The 22,482-nt window shown below is 37.8% G+C and overlaps 1 protein-coding gene across 1 annotated transcript in view; it reads left to right on the forward strand.

Moving 5' to 3' along the window:
• The window catches only part of zcchc14 (zinc finger, CCHC domain containing 14), a 117,347-nt gene extending 111,926 nt beyond the window's left edge, over window positions 1–5,421 (forward strand). The window contains exon 13 of the mRNA XM_043706822.1: window positions 4,307–5,421. Within this exon, the coding sequence (XP_043562757.1) occupies window positions 4,307–4,362 (56 nt within the window). The 3' untranslated portion in view covers window positions 4,363–5,421. The remainder of the gene's footprint in view (window positions 1–4,306) is intronic.
• Window positions 5,422–22,482: the final 17,061 nt, after the last annotated feature.

Raw genomic sequence — 22,482 nt, forward strand, 5'->3', positions numbered from 1 at the left:
GGAGATGGTTGAAAATATCAAGTTTCTGGGAGTGAAAATCACCAGGTGGACCACCTATGTCAAACACCATGCAACGGTCAAGAAGGCTGAACAATGTCTCTACTTCCTCAGAAGGCTAAGGAAATTTGGCATATCCAAAAGGACTTACCAACTTGTATGGATGCACCGTAGAAAGTATTCTATGCAGGTGCATCATGGCTTGGTTATGGCAACTGCTCTGCCCAGGAACATAAGGAACGACAGTTGTGAGCACAGCCCAGTCCATCACACAAGCCAATCTTCCATCAATTGACTCCATCTACACTTCTCGCTTCCTCAGAAAGACCCCTTCCACCAAGTTACAATCTCTTCCAAATTTTTCCATAAGGCAGAAGATGCAAAAGCTTAAACAAACAGGTTCAATACAATTTCTTCCCTGCTGTTAACAGACTTCTGAATGGATCTCTGAAACTTCAAATCTAATGCTGATCTTCTCTGCAGCCTTAACATTGTATTCCTCGTCCTGTTCTATCACCCTATGATCTTTGTATGGTATGATTTGCCTGTATTGCACACAAAATAAAACTTTTCACCTTACTTAGGTACAGTACATGTGACATTAAATCAAATCAAATAAAAAGAAGAGATGTAATTGCATTGGAGAGAGTGCAGAAGAGATTTAACAAGGTGTTGCCTGGGTTGGAGATTGAAGCGCGATTGGATGAATTGAGATTGTTTTCCTTGGACAGAGGAGAATGAGGGGATACATGATTGAAATGTGTAAATTTATGAGGGGTGTCGAAATGGCGGACAATTTCCTCTTACTAGAGGGATCAGTTACTGGAAGCATAGATTTAAGGTAAGGGGCAGAAGGCTTGGAGGTGTTGTGAGGAAAAGATTTTCACTCAAAGGCTAGTGGGAATCTGAAACTTGTTGCCTGAAAGGATGGTAAAGGCAAAAGCCCTCAGAATATTTAAGTATTTAGATGTATGCTTGCAAACCCAAGGCAGACAAAGCTATGGACTAATTGCCAGAAAATGGAACTAGAATAGTTAGGTGGTTGTTTTTGACTGGTGCAGACTTAATTGGCCTTTTTCTGTGATGTAGACCTCGATGACTTTGTAAGTGCAGTAAATTAATCGGGCAGCTGCACAGATATCTGGCAGCTGCACAGATATCAGTCAGAGGTCACTCGTCAGTGAGGGCTGTCCTTTCAAGTCTGTAAGCAAAGTGGACTATGTTCAGTCCTTGTGGCTCACTAAAAGCTGACATTATCGGGGCCACCACTTTGCCTGGGTAATTGAGGAAATCAGTTATGGGATTGGAGACCGCATGCTGGCATTCAGAGGTGACAGTACTTGTGAAGGAAGGAAATTCAACATACAAGGATGGAAGATGATAGCAGATTGGAGCTCATGGATTTCTGCGGAGTGCATTGTCGACGTTCACTGCTATCCTGGCTTCTGTTGTAGCGTGGTGGGGGAGGCATGATTTCACAAATCCTGCTGCACTTACCATTTCCTAATGCATTTTGTTCGGCATGACTTGTCTTGCATATGTGGGAATAATGACCCCTTTGGCAAAAAGATCCGTATATAGCCCTTTTATGCCCAACTATGTGTAGCATTCCATGTCCCAAGATGTGAAGGAACTATGCTAAGCCCTCATTTGTGTTTGATGCGAATGCTGATTGCCCACATATACTAGGAATCTGTACAGTTTCTGATATTCCCCACACACTGCATTGGACCAATAGCCAATGCATTCATCCATATCAATGGTCATCCTCACTGTGGCTGCGATGAAACAAAGGCACAAATGTTTCAGCAAGCCTAGGACCAATACCAACCTCCATTAGCTGCTAAACATCCTCCAAGTAAAGACACCAAAGTTGTGAAGTATCCTCAGGATGAGGCAGAATTTCAGAATGCCCAGAGTCTATGGCTTTCAATGCTGTTTGCTCCAGATGAGCAGGGAGCATTGCAGCTACAGATTGAGAATGTTGCTGGACACTATCACAGAACTATGCCATTTACTGGAGCAGATATTGCAACCTGAAGGGGTGGATGGCCATCTATTCCAGAGATCATCAAGGTGATAGCTGTGCTAAAGTTTTATGTAGCTGGCTGCTTACAAGGAGTCACCTTGGACCCGTGTGGGATATCTTAATCCTCAACACACAGAAGTATAAATGGATGAAGAGTCAGGGATGAATATGGGGAATGGGTCTGGGTGGGTTACTCTTCGGAGGGTCAATATGGACTTGTTGGGCCAAAGGGCCTGTTTCCATACGGTAGGGAATTTTTAAAAAATGCATTTGCTTGCAGGAACAAGCAGGGACTGCTTGCCTTTCAAGCAACGTGAAATGTACAGTCAATAAATTATGACTCTGTACCTAGCTTGTTATGCCTGATGTTGCACTGCCGTATCATGCTCACAGCGATGTTCCATCTTCACAATGTTCTTATCTTTCTACTTGGAAGTACCACTCCCTGCTCATCTGGAGCAAACAGCATTGAAAGCCATAGACTCTGGACAATTTATGACCAATTCACCTAACCTGCACATCTTTGGATTGTGGGAGGAAACCGGAGCACCCGGAGGAAACCCACGCAGACACTGGGAGAATGTGCATACTCCACACAGTCAGTCACCCAAGGTGGGAATCGAACCTGGGTCCCTGGTACTGTGAGACAGCAGTGCTATCCACTGAGCCACCATGCCGCCTTCAACTTTTTTGGTAGTACTTCCTTCACTTTTCCCATTGTTCATGAGTAGTGAATGCTTTCAACTTTTTTATTCATTGACAGGATGAGCGTGTCATTAGCCAGGCCAGATTTATTGTTTGTTCCTTAATTACCCAGAGGGCAGTTAAGAGTCAACCACATTGCTGTGGGTCTGGAGTCACATGTAGGCCAGACTAGATCAGGATGGCAGTTTCCTTCCCTAAAGGACAGTAGTGAACCAGATGGGATTTTCCCACAATCGACAACGAATTTGGGGTCATCACTAAACTCTGAATTCCAGATTTTTATTGAATTCAAATTGCACATCTGCCATGTGCAATTCGAACTTGGCCCCCCAGAACATTACCTGGATTAACTATCCAGTCATAATACCAATAGACAACACCTTTCCTTGTCTAGGTTGATCCTTGTAGCTGCAGTTATCATGATAGGTTGATTACACAAGTGGTAACATAAAATAACAATTTATTTATGAACTTGTACTTCCAATAACATGTTACCCATTCCCCTACATGTCTTCAGCTGGCTGCGATTGACCTGGTGAACAACTGGGCTTTAAATACTGTGCCAGCAGTGGAAATCCCAGAAGGAGTGACTTCTGCCATTGGTCATTGTATGATAATGTAAACATGGTGCTATAGACCATGTTCACACTGTCATGCAATAGTGATCATAATTTTGTGAGATAACTCTCACAAGCTGACAATGAGAAACCCTCCATGAAACTCTCTGAAATTGACTCTTAGCCAACTTTTAGCAAAGTTATCCCTTTTGTTACTTAGACCACTTCACAATTAAGGAAAATTTAATTTGACCTTGTCTTTCTTGGTGTATACCTACTTGTTCACTTTCTGCAATTCATTTATAGATATCCTAATTGGCTAATCCAGGAAATATCATTGTTTCCCATGTAAAATGGGATCATAACTCCCATCTGACTCCAACACTGGGGTCCTGACCAAAACCCAACAACATTTAGCAGTCTCCCAACAACCAACATTTAGATTAAGAGGCTTATAATTTCTAATTTATCTATCTTGCTCTTATGAAGTGGTGGAGTGCTTTGACAATTTTCTAAGCTATGTGGAAGAGTGATTTTTGAGAGATTACGACTGAAGGTATGAACAACTTCCTCAACTTCCTTTAATACCCTGAGGTGGAAACAGTCAGATCATAGCACTTCAGATGAGTCTTGATCCAAGACAACTGAAATGTTTTGTAAATGCTTGGCTATTATGTGCCATGGCAGTGGGAATAGCCTGGCAGCTGTTCTACATTAGCCAAAAAATGTAACTGAATTAATCACGATTGGATACCTTCCTACAGTATGTGTGACTAAAGACCTTTCTTTTTCTTTCTAGTACGTAGTTTTATTTATTTTTAAAAATACCAGGTTTGTTAAGTACAGAAGCCAGTGTGGATTTTGCTCAAACATAAGTAACCTAAACATTGTGTTATGTAGTACTATTCTTGGCAAACTAATATTGTACAATATATATGTTTCAAATGCAACTATTTAACTATTTTGTGATTTTTTTGGAGCAGAAAATAATATGTATTTGTTTTAAATTGTCTTTCAGGTACTTTTAGACTGAAGTATGCCCCTCCATCTGAACGTATGGACTCAGCAGACTAGCATTTGGAAATATGCATTAGCATGTATCACAATGTGCCATTGAGTAAACCAATAGCAGGTACAAAGAAAGATGCAAAGATGTTTTATGGATATCTTGACCTGCTAAATTAATTTCCTGCTGTTTTTATCCAAAGGTGCTTTTTTAAACAAATTCTTATACGGGAATAGAAACTACACTACGCATGCACTAGCTGTAAATATAACTGAGTTTCGAGATGTATTGGCTAAAACCAGAATCAGTGTGTTTAGCTAAAATTGTGCAATGACATTGCACAAAGAAAATGGAATGTATCCAGAACTCTTATATAACTATGGATATTCCTATATACTGTAACAAACAGCAGAACTATTTTCGTTTTGATGGCCTGTTATTGTACAGCTTTACAAGAATGGAGAAAAGGGGGAAACCTCCAGAGGGAGAAACAAGAAACTTGATGAAATAATTTGCTGTTATATTTACAATGCAATATTGATGGAGCACAGCAGAGTTGACCAAAGCACTCTCATCTGATCACCAAGTTAGGGAAGACGTTTGGAAAACATTGCTGAAAGAACAAAAAGACTCTTCCATCTCTGAGAAGATGCTTTGAGCCTAGATTTGGCTGGGTGGGAAAGCTTATATTTGTTTTTGTAAGGTTCTTCAACTTGTATATTTTTAAGAAAGAGTCCTTTACATGTAAAAAGATGCAAACAAATATTTTTTTGTAAAGTAAGTGTGTTTTTTGTAGAAACATTCTGTCAAGTTCTCCTGATTCAATTTGTCATGTTTACAAGTATTGTGCGTGCGTGCGTGTATACAGAAGAACCTTTACACATGTCCGTATTTAAGGAGAGCATTGAATATGTCTGTATTTAAGGTGAACATTGAATTAGTCCTGCAACCTGTAACTTGGATGAACTTGCATTTCACACTAAGCAAAGTCAGTTTACTCTTCAGTGTGAAAAGGAAGCCTGTTGTTTTCTGTCAACATGTGGAACATGAAAATTGATGTTCGCTTATCATCCATGAGAAGGAAATCTTGGTTTACTAAAGTAAAAGTTGGAAGAATTTTTCTTCAATCACTAAGAAATCCATTTATTTTGTGCTTTTTCAGTCCCCGATTTGTAAATACAGATCTATAACTGTTAGATATGGAAGCTCTTACTAATAGTAGCTCATCATCTTGTCTCTATGCAAAGTGAAAGCTGAAAGTTCCACACAGAACTCCACATAGATGCAGTATTATTTCCATGTGATTGTATTTTGAGTATAGTGAGTTGAAATGTTGCTGCAACAAATTAGTATTTTTACTTAACTCTTGAACTTGGAGAATTGGCATTTAGAACTTTTTTTTGTTACCTGTAGTTTTACTGACCAGTATGAGAGGAACATGTTTCAACATAGAGATGAAGTGAGAGGATTTGATATGCACCATTACTACTTGCCTTAATTAACTTGAAATTAAAGCCAGTTTTCCAAATAAATTTTATTACATTATTATAGGATTAAAACAAAATCTTCTGGGTAGCTTTTTTGGTGTAGTCCATACTTTTGCTGGGGATGAAAAGAATATTGTTTAAAAGTTAATGCAGAATTGGCTTTGAAATAAATGTGGTGTTCTCATCCATAGCAATGCAAGTGTTGGGTAAATAAATAGTTGCTTTTATTTTGGTAATTCCTGTACTTTCAATGCTTTTTAAGCCCAAGTTGGATATTCTACAGAAGCCCTGTGTAATTTCTACACTGTGACCCTTCATGTGAGGTGACTACTGCATATCCCTGAGCATAAATGGCAACTTTTACCAACTATACTTACCAATGCACAGGAATTAATATGGAACATTGTGTTCTTACATTTTATATCTGATGTCAGCATCATTTCACAAGATAATGTTGGCTTCAACATAATTTGAGTTTCAAAAATGTGATTTGGGGTTGAGAAATTACTATCTTTTCCTTCATAATCCAATCATCCCACAGTTATTCCTGGGACCAAAGTTATATGTCTTTCAAGCGTTTTCGTGTATTCTGTCATTCAAAATCTGACAGTCTTTTTTTTTTAATCACAAATCCTTAGTACCGACCATTGTTACATTGACATAAAACTTAAATTGCCCCATCATCATCCTATCATAGCATCACTGGAGCAGAATGTTGTATCCTGCTTCCCATTTATAATGCAGTGGAAAAAAAAGTCCTATATGAAATACCTATACTAGGCTGGCTATGATCACATTTTAAAGTACCAGAACACAGGCCTATTTTAGAAATTTATAGGACTGTTTTATAATTCTGGTGAATAAGATGGGCTTCAAAATTAAATAAGTGCAAGCTTGGTTAAAGGAAATGATGGCCAATTGGACTTGTAAACACAGGCAGGTTAATGTTTCATAGCTACCAGTTACACAACCAATAGCAGATATGATCATATACAGCGATCTGTGTATGTATCATGAAAATGTTTGTCCAAATCATGTGACTTTCTGACAATTGTTTGAAATGGAGAAATTCGTTCTTGCTGTCTCTCCCCAGTAAATTTTCCTTTGTAATTGGAAATGTCCACTGTGAGAACAAACATTTCAGTGCAGACTTGCAACACCAATTAGAATTTTAATTGGTTATCTGTTATTTATTCAGGCTAAAGTTTTAAAAGAAAGATATTAAAATACTGACTAGACACAGATTTGTATTATAATAAACTCACAATGAAAAGTGAATAAAAATTTACCAGTGTAGTACAGGTATACAAAACCTGCTGCAAAAGAGGCAGAGACGCAACTGGCATAAGACATTGCAACTGCCGCAACACTTGAGGATATGTTTTGAAAACTTACACTTGACATGAGTGCATTATGGCCAGATAATTGGATTGATTTATCAAAAAACACCATCTCCCTTACATATATTCACATGATCTTGAAGTGCAAAATGTTCAATTTCCAGCTTAAAACCTACATTTCTTGTTGTGTTAAAGAATGAATGCAGAGAAATGAACCGTAGGATTACTTTTGTTTGTTTCAAGAGGATAATTTTAGTAGCTGTCTGTATATGTCTTTCTCTTTTCTGTCTATGGAGTGTGTTTTGTAAAGATAAATTGTCAAGTTCCCAATGTCCAAATGATTAAAGTCAGAAGTCACACGATGCCAGGTTATAGCCCAACAGGTTTATTTGAAATCACAAGCCTTTAGAGCACTCTCCTTCATCAAGTGAAGTCTTCACCTGATGAAGGAGCAGCACTCTGAAAGCTTGTGATTTCAAGTAAACCTGTTGGACTATAACTTGGTGTATTGTGACTTCTGACTTTGTCTACCCCAGTCCAACACTGGCATCTCCTCAAACGATTATAGCCAGCATTGAGCGAATTCTAATCTTCGGAAGGTCCAAGTTTCATTTCTTGTCTCTGAGTTTGCTTTACATGTGCTACACATGGCCTGTTTCTCTGGGCTGGTGAAGATTTTGAAGGTGGAAGGAGAGGAGGTAGGGAAATCATCAGTAGTTTAGATTTCTCAATACTATTCAATGCGTCCTGATGGAAGGTGTTTATTTTCCAAGTGATAATGGGATCATGCTGACGGTAGTGCTTACTGTGATTGGATAGCCTGCAATTTAAGCTTGTGCATAAAGAATTTGAGGAATGACAACTTGAATAAAGTGTTGGAGAGCAACTGGAAGCATACTGGAGAGATGGGATTGGAGGCAGGCAGAACTGGAAAGAATTGGACAAAATATTATATACAACTCAAAAATTTCGAAGTTATTGTGAAAGCCTGCAACATGTTCCATAATCAATATATTTCCCAGCTTTTGTAAAATCGCTGAAGTCCTCAACTTGCAAGTGACAGAATATATATATTAATATACTATCAGCAATCTTTCATAACCTTGCCATATTTGATCCCTTGTGTAGTTGCAGAATTTCCTTGGCCTGCTGATTAGTTTCCTATCTTTTGTCCAAGTTGTTTGTTATTTCTTTATCGAACTTGTGCTGGTTAACTGTTAAGATGTTTTTGAAGAATTAATCATTCATTTTAATGAGCTTTGTAAAATTATGGATGTCGGAGAACCATCTTCAATAATTCTGGATACTGGGCAATGGTTTAACAGCACTATTTTCACTGAAGATTTCAAATAATATTTGAAGCATAATAATCTGAACATTGGAGATGCAGTTAGAAAATTCAAATAATTTTAACATTTCTATAATTTTATTATGTACTGTGTAGTTGTGGTGGTTTTTATCCTTTTTGATTAATTTCGCCAACAGTACGGCATACATTTTGCTTGAGATCTTATGAGTATTAAATCTTTGTGATGTAATTAGTCTGGTTTATCATGTGATCTACATTTGATTACCAAAATGATTGTTTAATGAATTAAGAATTTCACAAATTGTAGCAAATTTTCCCCACTTCGTTCACAATCGGTTATGTTTAAAAGTTAATTATTCAACATTCTTGAAGTGAAATACTTGCAATTTTCTATTTACAGTGGTATCCTTGTCCCATTTTGGAAATTTTATTTTGGTACAAAGCTCTATTTAAAAACAATGCTTTCACTGTCTCCACTGCAAAATTAACAGCTTTTCAATCATTTACCTTAGTTTATAGTACCATCTGTAAATACGCATGTCCCTGTTTTAAATTTATTGCATTTTCAATGATTTACGCAATGTTTGATTTGTCTTCTTTGTGGAGAAACTGTTCCTCATTGGTCTAGTTGTATTGTGTCCAAATGGAAGTCGTAAAATGGAAGTCCTAACTACAAAACTTGTTTTTTTCTGTAAGATATCCCAGCATGATTAAGGCATAGGCAGTGGGGTAGATTTCAGCTTGCTATGCAGGCATAAAACTGGTTTTGCAGATTAACTACATAGGCTATTTTGATAATTTTTACTTACATTATAGCTGAAATCCAGTTTTATATCTGCGTAATAACATTGAAAATCCACCCCAGTGAACCATGCAGTGACAGGATAGAAGTTATTTCTATAATTTCACATGACTTCTTGACCTTAAGTATACCTCCTAGCAGGAATCTGATTTGCAGAAGAGTTTATTATGCAGTTATGACTTAAAGGAGTAACAAAAATGATTTGCAGAATTTAAAAATGCCATGTATTATGACCACTAAAGTTCAGGATATTCCTTTTTCAATGTTGAATGTGCAGATGGTTGATTTTAATTTAATATTGAAAAGTGGATTTGTAAAATGATACAGGTATAATTCGACCTGAAACAATTCAGCTAGAATTTTTCTGTGCTTATGAACAAATTGCTAGTTTCTTCAATTTTAATATTAAATTTCTAAAGAAATAATCAATTTTCAATTTTTTTATAAATGGTAAATTTTGGTCTCATTTTCAGGTGAGAGATAATGGTGCTGAAAAACAAGAGTTTTTTTTATTTTTGACACAAAAAACCAACTTAGAATTTTCAAGTGGTGTATGACATCAACCAGATGAAGATTAAAAGCCTGTGTACACCTCCCAACAATGTGCCTTATTTCTAATATCAGAAACATGTATGCGACTGAACCAGTTTGAATTTTGCAGTTTATTGTGAAACCATCATCATCACCCATGATTACTCAGAATTATTCAACAAAACCTCACATAACACTTCTAGCATCATTTCAAATCATTTCTAAGAAGTGAAAGGATTACATACTAATCCAGTGCACTATCACCTTCTTCACAACTTTGCCTTGTCAGTGGGAACAGATTGATAAACCATGGTTTGGTACCATTCACCTGCATTTACCAGTTTGAAATTGATTATTTACAGGCCCATACCGGCAAGCAGCGCCTGCCCAAACCAAGAAATTTGTAGTTTAGGGGAAATAAGTCCTCAAATCACATCAACTTATTCGATGTAGACTACCTGCATCACTGAAAGAGATATTGAGACATACCACAGTGAGTGAGGAGACCTATGGTGATGTAGGAGGTTGGGTTGCTCCATAGGAACAATTGTAAACGTTTTTTTTTAAAAGAAATCCATCAACTTGGCATTGCCAGTTGAGGGGGCCACTGAAGAATTTTGTACAGGGCAAACCACGGTACAATAAACAAGGCCCACAAATTTCAGAGTGAGGCCAAGGGATATACAAATTAAGGCCATCTCGCTGATAATTTCACTGCTAAATTGATATGCATTTCACCAGTTTATGTCAATAACACATACCAAATTTCTAGCAGTTTCTTTGAGAGTACTACATATTTCTTATCCAAGTTACACTGCTAGTTTTACACAAGTTTGTTCAGGAAATACAGGGCTCTATTTTGATAACTTCTGCATTCCAATTCATTTTAACAAAGCCAATTAATTCAAGGAACGAAAATGTTAATTTCCCAAAGAGCCACTTTGAAATCTATAAACCCTAAGTGGAAATTGAAATGATTTGACACTACCTATCTGCCCCAGCCTGATTTCTATTTATGTAGCCTCGCACTTGTCTTACATAGTTTGTGTTGATGTAGAATTAAAACCATTTTGAAGATGATGTAAAATTTTGTAGTGAATTTCTTCCAGGAAATGATGACTGTGAATACACTAGAATCAAATAAACATTTTTGTTAGCAACTTTGTAGATTTGTATGGCTTGAAAATTTTGTTTTTCACCCAGTTTTGGATTTTTCCTCTTTTTCCCTTTTCATTATCATTTATTCTGCTTTGGTCAGAATGGATTGATGGATTGGATTGAAAGTTCTTCATGTTTGCAGTCACAGCATCAACAGGATCATTTGATTAGCATGGTTAAATGAAATAAGTCAAAGTTTTTTTTTCCCCACCTCTGTGGTGATACTCTATTGATTGGTCAATCCAAAAAAAAAACTGATGAAACATTGCTTAAGATAAGTGAAAATATCCCTTCTTTAAATTGAAAGTAAGCTTTTTAAACTGCCATGCAGAATAGGAGGAATATAGTCATGCTAAATTTATTTAGATGTTGACATTTTTGTCAATCTATCGCTAATCCGTTCCATCTAAAATCAAGTTGCATCACTTGTTCATACGACTCATTTTATCTCAAACTGTTATGTATTAAGTAATCACAAGAGGCACTGCATCAAGTGAGCTTTCTTATGGTTAATTTGTCGAAAATGTATACATTTTGTATAATGGGGGATGATGTGCTGTTAAGAATATTGGAAATTTGCTGAGTGGCACATTTATCAAGATAACATATTTCATTCACTTTAGCAAGTACCTTACATTTCTATATGTGCCAGGTTATGATGCCTTGTCTTTAAGAAACCATTTCTCATAATGGAATCTGTTTATTGTTGGTCCATAGAAAACCTAGATATTTTGGCTAGGATTAAGTTACACTACCTCTAAATAAATTATAAAATATCATTACGTGAATTTCACAACGTGTTGTATCCCAGGTATGCATATAAGAATTTTGAGATACATTTCTATTGCCTATGCTGCAAAATTTATCTCTCATTAATCCTCATTCTCTAATGCAAAATTTAAAATTCTATATTGTCTAGTTTAACATCTTGTATTTATAATTTATCGAAGATAAACACATTAATAATTTTGCATTGATTTTCAATGTTTTAACTTTTTAAAAGAGCAAACACATACTCATGTAATATCTGCATGATTTTTGAGTAAATCTTATGCTATCATTTATTTTGATCCCACTGAGTTGGGGTTCTGGTCACAAGCAAACTAAATCTGTTCAATGTCAGTATTTTCTCAATATTGTGACCACATTAAAAAGTAAGATTTCCTTGGCCCATGACATCCCATAACTTATCTAATCAATGGCTCTTCACAAGGAACAGTGCTGTATTGAGTTATAACTTCTATTTTTGTAGTGAAAGAAATGCACTCAAAATTTGTATTTGCTTTAACTGAGATGGTTGCATTAGGGATATTTGCCATTGTCCTACTTGTCCATGCAAAATATAGGTTTAAAATCTTTTAGAACTTGGTGACTTTACCAACTAAATTTATGGACTGCCAAATGAAAGGATCGGTAATTCAGAAGTCTGACATTGACCAATAGATTGATCTTCCTTCATTGGGTAATTTCTATATTTTCATGTGGTAGTTGAAGAATTAAGATGTTGCGTTTAGACAGTATCTAAATGAACACAGCATGGTATTTATGGCATTTGTTATTTGTTTTGTTCATTTAGAAACTTTTCAGAAACTGATTTTGTAATGCAGGCAAAGGCATTTGTAATGCTATCTGATACAAATGATCGAATACTGTAGAGAATCAATTTTGTAGCTAAAACTAACATTGATTCTAAATATGTCAACACTTGTTAAATTATTCCTAGTTAACAAGCTTAATTTTGAACAGGATTATTTTGTTTTGTTTTTTCCATTTATAGCATTCCACTAATATATAAAACTTGCAATAACAGAAGTAGCACTAAACATTCAAAGATTATTGGGGTGTAAAAGTAGGATAAAACACTACTCACATCTTCAACACATAAAGTTGCCTTGCTTTATACAAATTAACTTATGTGGTTATTCTCTGCTTCTTAATGCAATAATTGTCTAAGGTTTTTCTTAATTTGTTTTTTTTAAATTGATATTCCCATCATTGGAATATTTTATATTCATTCCACCTTTTGCTTAGCATTAAAAATAAATTGTGTAGCTTTGTTAAAGGTTTTTATTATTTTGTTTCTTATCTGCAAATTTTCTCACTGCTCACCATATGCAGTAAAGTAGCAGGAAAGTTATTCTAAATTACCTCCCATGCTATTAATCAGTTCCAAAGAGGCACAGTAGGGCTCCATCATTTCCCACCACCCATCACCCCCACATTCGCTTTAGTGAAAATTCCATGCACCTCTACATATTCCATAACACAATGCACAAGGGAAAGTGAGCACGTTTTGTTCCATTGTAATGGTAGAGTTCATTGGTGTGCTGCACACAATGGCACTGGATTGTTTTTATAAGAAACAATTTTCTTAAGAGTTTTGTAGAAGCTTTGACGTCATTTGTAGCCCCAAAACTTTTATAGCTGCTCACAAGTTGCTAGTACTTGCAATACCTGACAGTTCTTAATTAAAATTTGTGGACCTCAGTTCATGCAAATTTAGCAAATGAAGAACCAAATTTTCATTGTAAAGCAATTCAGATGTTTTAGGTGTTTCGTTTATAATACCTATTAAATTAGACATTTCTCTTCTTTCCATAATTCTCTGACAGTCTTTGTTTAAAGTATTGGGCTAAAATACAATTGCTTTTGCAATTGCTCTGCTAAAACTGTTCAAAAAAAAAAGCTGGAAACTCATATATGCTATCCAATGAAGGAAGCCATTGACCATTTGCTTTTTCAACCTGATGTCAGAGCATTAGGAGTTTGTATTGAGTGCTCTTTTTCTCAATGCCCTTGCTATTGTTTTGAATTGCTAAAAGAAGCTTTCAAAATTCTGTTTTCTGGGGAATGTTAACTTTTTTGCCTTATTACAACAGTTTGCATCATCATCTTTTTCATCCTTTCTATATGACCACTTTATCACAGCTGAAAATCCAGGTACGTTTTGTGTGCTATCATAGTCATTACTACTTTCACCAAGGGTTGACTGGACTTGTCTACTTGAACTGCTCTAAGTGCCATAATTTACAAGTGCCATAGAAAGATGTTGTCCCATTTGAGATGCAGTGTTGTAATTGCATGGTGGCATGAATGAAAATGGCAAGATTGATGCTTTTCTTTCGTATTCTACTAAAGAACTCGGACAGGCCAGTTTTACATAGGCAGTAGTTTGTGCTGGTAGTTGTTTGCTTTATTCCCTTTTGTGCAGTGGCTCCTAATATTTAAGGTTGGAAATATAGTGAAGCTCATTTTGAGCAATTATGCATTTCAGTATATTTAATTTTCTAACCATTGTGCATGTAACACTAGTATCGAAAAAATGTTGCATTTTTATAAATATTTAAAGCTATTATGCAACTGATTGAACTCAACATGGCTCTTTCACACTTTAATTTGTTTTTATATTTTATGACTTTGTTAATGAAAGGAACACAATGTACATTTGTAGAAGAATACATTTTTATCTTTAAGCCTTGTTGTATTGTAAATGCCAGTACAGAAGAGCAATAAAAATATAAACAGTCTATTGTTTTTTTTTCCAAATACACCAAATACACACTTGACCTTGACAGCATGAAGGGATAGAAATAATTGTCAAATTGTCTTGTCATGAAAGAACCTACAATAAACTGTAGCCATTTAAGTTGTTTAATACTAACAGACTAAATAGGAATAGCAGGCACAAACAGTTGTGAGGACAAACACACCATAAGAAGTATACATGTGAAGTTCAGAAATATTCAAAATTTAAATTCTGGCACTCAGCATCGGCATCAAGTAATTATGTTGCAGCAATTATGATTTTTTTTTAAATCTTACTAAATCTATGTATAAGAAGAATGAGGGAGACAAGATGGTAGAGGATGTTGCTTTCTATGCAAAGGATCCCTGGAAGGCTACATGAGACAGTTTGCAAGAAATTATATAAAATTTCTTGATTAGATATGCTCAATGACAAGACGATGTCCATACCTTGTTTCAAGCTGAGGCCAGACTACATGGACCAAAAAGGACACGTTGTGAGTTTAACATTAAAAGCTGGGTTTAAAAACAAGGCAAGCAGTAATGGACATCTTGCACCTGAACATAAACTGGGACTACTTTGAACTTGTCAATAATGTCAAGAAACCTGTAAGGGGCACTCCTTTCAATTAACAGGGCTATGTCAATTTCAGGGACGTTCATAAGTGTTATGTTATGCAATTCCATGTTGCTCACCTTGTTATGTATGCAGCATGCCTCAGTGGTATCACACCACTGGGATTTCTGCTGCTGGTATCATTTAAGGCCCAGATGTGCACCAAATCAATTTCTGCCTACTTCAAATAGGCCTCCATAATACTTATAGTGGAAAGTAAATGAAAAAAACACCTGAAGACAAATAGGTAGCATAGGTGAGACTTCATTGGAAATCAAACTATTTGTACATTGTTACTTTACATTGAAACCCTTCTGATCAACTGCCATTGTAACTGCAGCTACAAGAATCAAGGGCGCCTTTCCTTGGCATCATACTATGTTAGAACCCAACTTAACGAGTGCTACCTTTTACCTAACATCTAAGGTAGCATGGATATGCCACATGTTGGAAGCCTTCAAACAGGTGAAAATGTTTATTTTTCTTGTTCTTAAAGAGACAAATGAAAAGAAAAGCTGGATTTGCTTCTGGGAACAAATGGGGTGCCTGCCTTTTCACCAACAACAAATTTCCAGGCAATGAAAGGTCCCTTCATACAATTTGAATCAGTTATCAATTAAATCTTTTCTGACTTGTGTCAAATAGTGCACAACTCTAATGTGAAGGTGATATTTCTCCTACTCAATTTGTTCATCTTTCTCATTGGAAGAAGGGTGCCTTGCATTCATCATATCCCTTCTTTGCCTGCTCCATTGGTGCAGGACACAACGTGGTAGGATCATGACACCTACAACACCCCGTCTTCCCCCAAACCGATCCTAGAATTGGAACCTCAGCTGCAGGATACCTACTGTCTGCTCCACAATGGCCATGATGGAAGAATGAGCTGAATTAGACCTATGCAAGCCTCAGTCAGAGTTGTGTAATGGAGTCATCAGCCATAGTTGCAGAGGAAGCCCTTGTCTCCCAGTAACCATCTCTGTAAGGCATGCAGCCCTTAAAACAAAGCAGGAACATAAGAGTTCTTGTATATAAGCATCATGGTAGTTCACAGGTTACCTGATGCAGGTGTTTAAAATGTGGTACCAAGGCTCACAGATGACTTGTACATTGTTGGAATGAAAGCCTTTTCTGTTGAGTAAGTCAGCTGAATTATATGGCACTTCCAAAGCTACATGTATACAACCTTTTGCACCCCACACTTTATGTTCGCAAAGCCTTCTGCCAAGGATGTAGGACTGACCTCGCATGGGGAAATGAGATGCAGTGATATGATGTCACAAATTGCATCAGCCTTGAAATGTTTGTCGGTTGAAGATTGAGAAATCCCATATAGGTTCTTAATGGATCCTTGAAGGCAGCCAGTTGCCTAAAAATTTAATATGACTGACAGCTTGACAGCCACCAGAATAGGTTGGCCACTGACCCCTTCAGGTCACAAGTCCTGCTCCAGCAGATGACCACACTTTAGTGACAGTGTTCCAAGTTACCCTCAGTCTGTTATAATAATGCAGCTCATTCATCTGAGGATACTGCTTTGAGAATAATAGACTCTGGGTCTCTTGTACTTCCTCTGCAGCCTGAGAAAACTTTTCACTGGATGTCTTCATTTGGAGGTTGTTTGACAGTTGGTGGTGCTTAGTGATGGCCCTTCACTCACTGGCACAGTTGTTCCTCCTCAATTTCTCTAGATTTTCAAGCATGTAAGTTACATTGATGTAGGTGAATCCATTTGTCACTAATCAACCAACCTATGTGGAAAATATCAGAAACAATACAGGTTTTAGTAATGTAAGCAACCCCCAACCCCAATAAGGATAGAATCCCCTGGTCCTCACATTCTACCTCACCAATCTCCAAACCCAGCATATCATTGTCCGCCATTTTCACCATCTCGAGTCAGACCCCACCACCAAAAATATATTCCCCTCCCCACCTCTACCTGCATTCTGAATTCTACAGAATTCCCTCATTAGGTCCATCCCTCATTAGGTCCACCCTCCCCACCAAAACTCTCTCCACATCTGGCACTTTCTCCAGCAGCCATAAGAGGTGCAAAACCTGTGCCCACACCTTTCCCCTCACCTCTGTCCAAGGCCCCAAAGGATCATTCCAAATCCAGCAGAGATTTACTTGTATATCCTTGAAACTCATTTAACTATGTCCATTGCTGTTGATGTGGTCTCCTCTACATTAGAAAGCACAAACTCAAGGAACAGTTCAGGGAACATCTCTGGTCTGTATGCAGCAACCAACCCTACCTTCCTGTGGCCATTCATTTTAACTCCCCCGATGACATGTCCATTCTGGGCTGCCTCCAACACCAATACAAGGAAAACCTCATCTTCCACCTTGGGAGCCTACAACCACATGACCTCAACATCAAATTCACAACTTTCCAAATCTCATCTCCTTCCACCCCATCCCAGATCCAACCCTCCAGTGCAGATTTGCCTGCTTGACCTCACCTACCTGTCATTCTTCCTTCCCACCTATCTGTTCCACCCATCCCACCAACCTATCACAAAGACCTCCTACCTTCGCCCACCTATTGCCATCTCACCATTTATTTCTCAGCCCCCTTCCTCCTCCCCAGTCCTGAAGAAGAGTTGTGCCTGAAATGTCGACTCTAAACAATCAGTATCCATATTACACAATTGATAATTTTTCATAGCTGTTGATGAATTGGGACATGGAGGACTCTGACAAGCATGCTTACGGATGCCTGCAATTCACCTTTGACATAGCGGACCTTTTTCAGATTTATACAATACAAGCACAAAGTATAAATACAGCAGGAGATTGAGAGTGTGGTAGGGTTACTAAAACTTCAACCCACCCCCAAAACCTCTCTCAACACCCAAGAAAGGCAGCATTGCACATAGGAATATATTGGCAAATACTTCTGATTCAAGATCAGCTCCACGTTATTGGACAGCCTGTGAAACCCTGGATTTTATTTTATGAATTGTGGCCTACAGATTATACTTTTAGGATTGCCTGTGATTACTTCTGCTTCAGAGAGATAACTATAATCAATTTGTAATGACCAATGTATGATCAAGATTGATTTTAGTTATGATATGTATGCCATATCATACAGGTCACTACAGGCATTTCACATGCAAGACTTTATTGACAGATATCTTTAACCTGTACTTTGTAACCTTATTAACACAATAGGCTCTTGAAGGGCCTCTCCCATTCCCCCACCAAAATCTGAAGTAGAGGCTGGTTCTCAGAGAAAACCACTTAGTCCACCCACTTTGTGTGTGGTGATAATCATTATTCCTTTCCATTGTGCTTTGAATGAATGTCAACTGTCATGATACACTCCTGTAACCCACTGTCTCCATGCACTATTGTTTTCCACCCTTATATGATGAGTTGCCTCCTGTTACTATGATCCTTTCTGTAGTGCAGCATTACTGTCTGCAGTCCCCAATTTCCCTACCATATGGTGGCCCCTGATGATGCCCATGGACTTTGTGAACAGCCCTAATTGATATTTGTGCAGCTCCCCACTGACTTACTGTGTGTTCCTGGACTGGTTATACTTGATCTGCATGACTTCCCAAGATTCATTCCCTGAACTGTAATGGTGTGGAATCCCCTGGCCCTGACGATCCAAGAGGCCAACTAGCCATGTCCAAGCCCCTGAACTATGACTAGACACCTGCCTTGACTAACTATAGTCCAATTAACTTGACTGAAGACTATTCTCCTCAGACGTAGAGATATGGTCATTTGGCTGAAGCATATGCAGTGTGTTTGTTGCTTAAACTGTTAGTGCTGTCTGAAGGTATGAAATGATGTAGCATGATGCAATAGACAACATATCCAATGTCTTAAATGATCATCACTAACAACCGTGACAAGCTACCTGGCTTTGTGTCTCTGTAAACAAAATAAAAAGCAAGACAGAGGTATGGTGAGCTTCTAGGTTCTGAATGAGACAACTAAGTGCAAAAAGCCAAGCAAACAAAGCACACTCTGCATTGATACATGATACAAGTTTCTGTCCCTGCCGTCAAAGCTGCCCAGCACCAGCATTACAATGAAAGGTACCAGTATGCTCCAAAATTAATTGATGTGGTGAGATATAGTGTGAGTCAGAGATGGACTATGATATGGTGAGGCTGGTTATGTCCAATGCCAGCCATTGAGGATGAAAGATGTATAGAGAGTCATACAGATGTACAGCATGGAAACAGACCCTTTGGTCCGACCCGTCCGCACCGACCAGATATCCCAACCCAATCTAGTCCCACCTGCCAGCACACGGCCAATATCCCTTCAAACCCTTCCTATTCATATAAAAGGGAAAAGATTTTGTCTATTTATCCTATCCATGCCCCTCATGATTTTATAAACCTCTATAAAGTCACCCCTCAGCCTCCGACGCTCCAGGGAAAACAATCCCAGCCTATTCAGCCTCTCCCTATAGATCAAATCCACCAACCCTGGCATCATCCTTGTAAATCTCTTCTGAACCCTTTCAAGTGTCACAACATCTTTCTCATAGGAAGGAGACCAGAATGCTTTCCCAAAATGCAGCACCTCGCATTTACCTAAATTAAACTCCATCTGCCACTTCTCAGCCCATTGGTCCATCTGATGAAGATCACATTGTAATCTGAGGTAATCTTACATGATTCCTATTCATGGCAAACTCCCACACACACACACACGATCATACATTTAAGTTCCAAGATGTTAAAAGCACTGAGAAGTGCTTCTATCTTGAGATACTTTCTTTTACCTGTAACAAAAGAAGGTTGCCATGCTTTCCGGCTAGAGGGCTTTCACTTGGCCTACCAGCACTGGAAATCTGACTTTCATCCTTCATCATTCATTGGCTTTTCACTCAACAATTGGGGTACTGTCACTCTTGTGCCATTCAAACTTGTGACCACAGAAATTATCCTGAGATAAAGGTCCCCAAACCACAACAAAATTTAAACTCATGGAGTTGAATCTTGCCTTGGATTCAGGAAACCCTGACCTGCCCACTTGCATAGCCATATTTGAGGTATGCTAGAATGGATGAAGATGATGAGTGCTGAGACAGGCCAACTAGAAGACCTGCTGTTCTCCAGGTCAGAATTGCAGCCTGGTGACAATTGTACAGTATCCCCCAGAATAAATACAAGAACACACAATGGGAGCAGAAATAGATCTTTTGGCCCCTTGAGCCTGCTCCACCATTCACAATCCATTGGTCTGATGTGGTTTAAATTTCACATTTTCGTCTATCCCTAATAAATAGGAAATTTGTACTACTACCTCTACTCTTAGGTGAGGATATATTTATACAGTGCATAATTTCAAAGTTTGCGGATGACACAAAACTCTTAAGTGTAATAAACAATGAGGATAGCAACAAACATCAGGAGAACATAGATGTGAAATGTGCAGATGCATGATAGACAGATCTCTGAGAAGTGTGAAATGATATTATTTGGTAGGAAGAATGAGGAGATGCAACATAAAGTAAATTGATAATTTTAAAAAGATGTAGCAACAATGAGATATGGGACGCACTTAAATATTTGAAGACAATAGAACAAGTTGAAAAAGCTCTCAAAAACTGAGGAATGCTTGGTTTTATTAAAACGTATACAATGCAAACAAGGAGATTGTGATTATCTTTTATAAAATGCCAGTTAGATTTCATTTTGAGTATTATTTTCAATTCTACTTGCCAATTTTAGGAAGAATGTCTGAAGCTTGCAGAGACTTACCAGAATGATATGTGGGATTATGTGCAGAGGTGGAGTTATTCTGCTTAAAGCAAAGGTTAAAAGATTGGATTAAAATGTTGAAAACCATGAAAACATTGTTAAAAATCACACAACACCAGGTTATAGTCCAACAAGTTTAATTGGAAGCACACTAGCTTTCGAAGCGTCGGTCCTTCATCAGGTGGTAGTGAAGGGCTCAATCCTAACACAGAATTTATACCAAAAATTTACAGTGTGATGTAACTGAAATTATACTCTGAAAAATTGATTGTCTGTTAAGCCTTTCATCTATTTGAATACCATGATAGTTTCACTTCTTTCATCTGTAAATCACAAAACTTTTTTAAAAAAAGTTGCATTCTCAGGTTAGCTGTTAACAATGGTGATAGCTAGACAATATGTTGAAGGTGTTAGCCCCCTGTGTTCTCTGTCTATGCCATGATGTTTAGATTGATTCTAATCTAAAAAGTGAGATAATGGAGTTTTACATGAATGCATGCAGTTTTTGAGCAAAGTACAATGTAGCCCTGCAAGTACAAATTCACCCCACAAAATATATGTGCGCATGTGGGTCTTTGTCTGTCTGTGTGTGTGTCTGAGTTGGGGGTTGTGAGTGTGAGAAAGTGTACATGTGTGTGTAGTGAGTGCAGAGTGTCTTAAGTCTGTGAGGGGATGCATGTGAGAGTGTGTTTGTCTGTAAGGGTGTGTGTGGGTGTCTGTGTGCGCATCTGTGTATATGTGTGTCCGTGTGTATGTGTGAGAGTGTGTGTGTGTGTGTGTAGGAGTATCTCCAAATCATGAAAACATTGGAGAGAGTGAACATGGAGAAACAGTTTCCAATGGCAGTAAGAACTGGTGGACACAAATTTAAGATGTTTGACAAAAGGTATCAAAGGCCACAGGTAGTTATTTTGTTTTTCCAAGGAACTTACTGTGATCTTGAATGCATGAGTGCAAAAGGTAATCACAACTGATTCAACAGTAATTTTCAAAGCAATGCTGGAGAAATCACAGAATCCTACAGTGCAGATAGAGGCCATTCAGTCAATCAAGTGCTTTGTTACTCCATTCATGCACACAAGCAATCAGGAAATTAAGGAAGAATAGAATGGGAGAAAAGATAACTTGCAATTTATAAACTTTGGTTAATTCAGACGTGTTAAAAATTCAGTTCACGAGTTACAATTTACCAGAGGTCAGTAAATAATAATAGTTTTCTTGGTGTGCTGGACTCAGTGGCTTATTCTTTCATCCAGGCAAAGTGTAGACATCTCCCTGGCCCACAGCTTAGAGACAGAGGAGGATACAAGGCTAGGTGTCAATTCAGTCTAGAGTTCTATTTACCCTCTTAAGATCAAATAGTAACTGACTTAGAATTTCAGAGTTATAGATTTAAGCAATTCAACCAGTTCTGATTTCCATTTCATGACAACACCAGGTATTTCAGGTGCTGATGGAACACCTTGGTAGGTTAATTGAAAAGGTCATTAAGCTCATAGTGTAGCTTACTTTCCTCATTAGGGATTTAATTGTAGGGGTTAATAAATAAATCTAAAAACTGATCACACAGCATTGCCTTTTGAGTAGGGCACTGCTTCTCACCCCCTCACCCCCTTCCGCCCCCCTTCCCCCCCCCTCACCCCTCCCTCACCCACTCACCTCACCTCCTCACCCCC

The sequence above is a fragment of the Chiloscyllium plagiosum genome, chromosome 17 (genome assembly GCF_004010195.1).
Source record: "Chiloscyllium plagiosum isolate BGI_BamShark_2017 chromosome 17, ASM401019v2, whole genome shotgun sequence".
In the NCBI taxonomy this organism is placed as follows: domain Eukaryota; kingdom Metazoa; phylum Chordata; class Chondrichthyes; order Orectolobiformes; family Hemiscylliidae; genus Chiloscyllium; species Chiloscyllium plagiosum.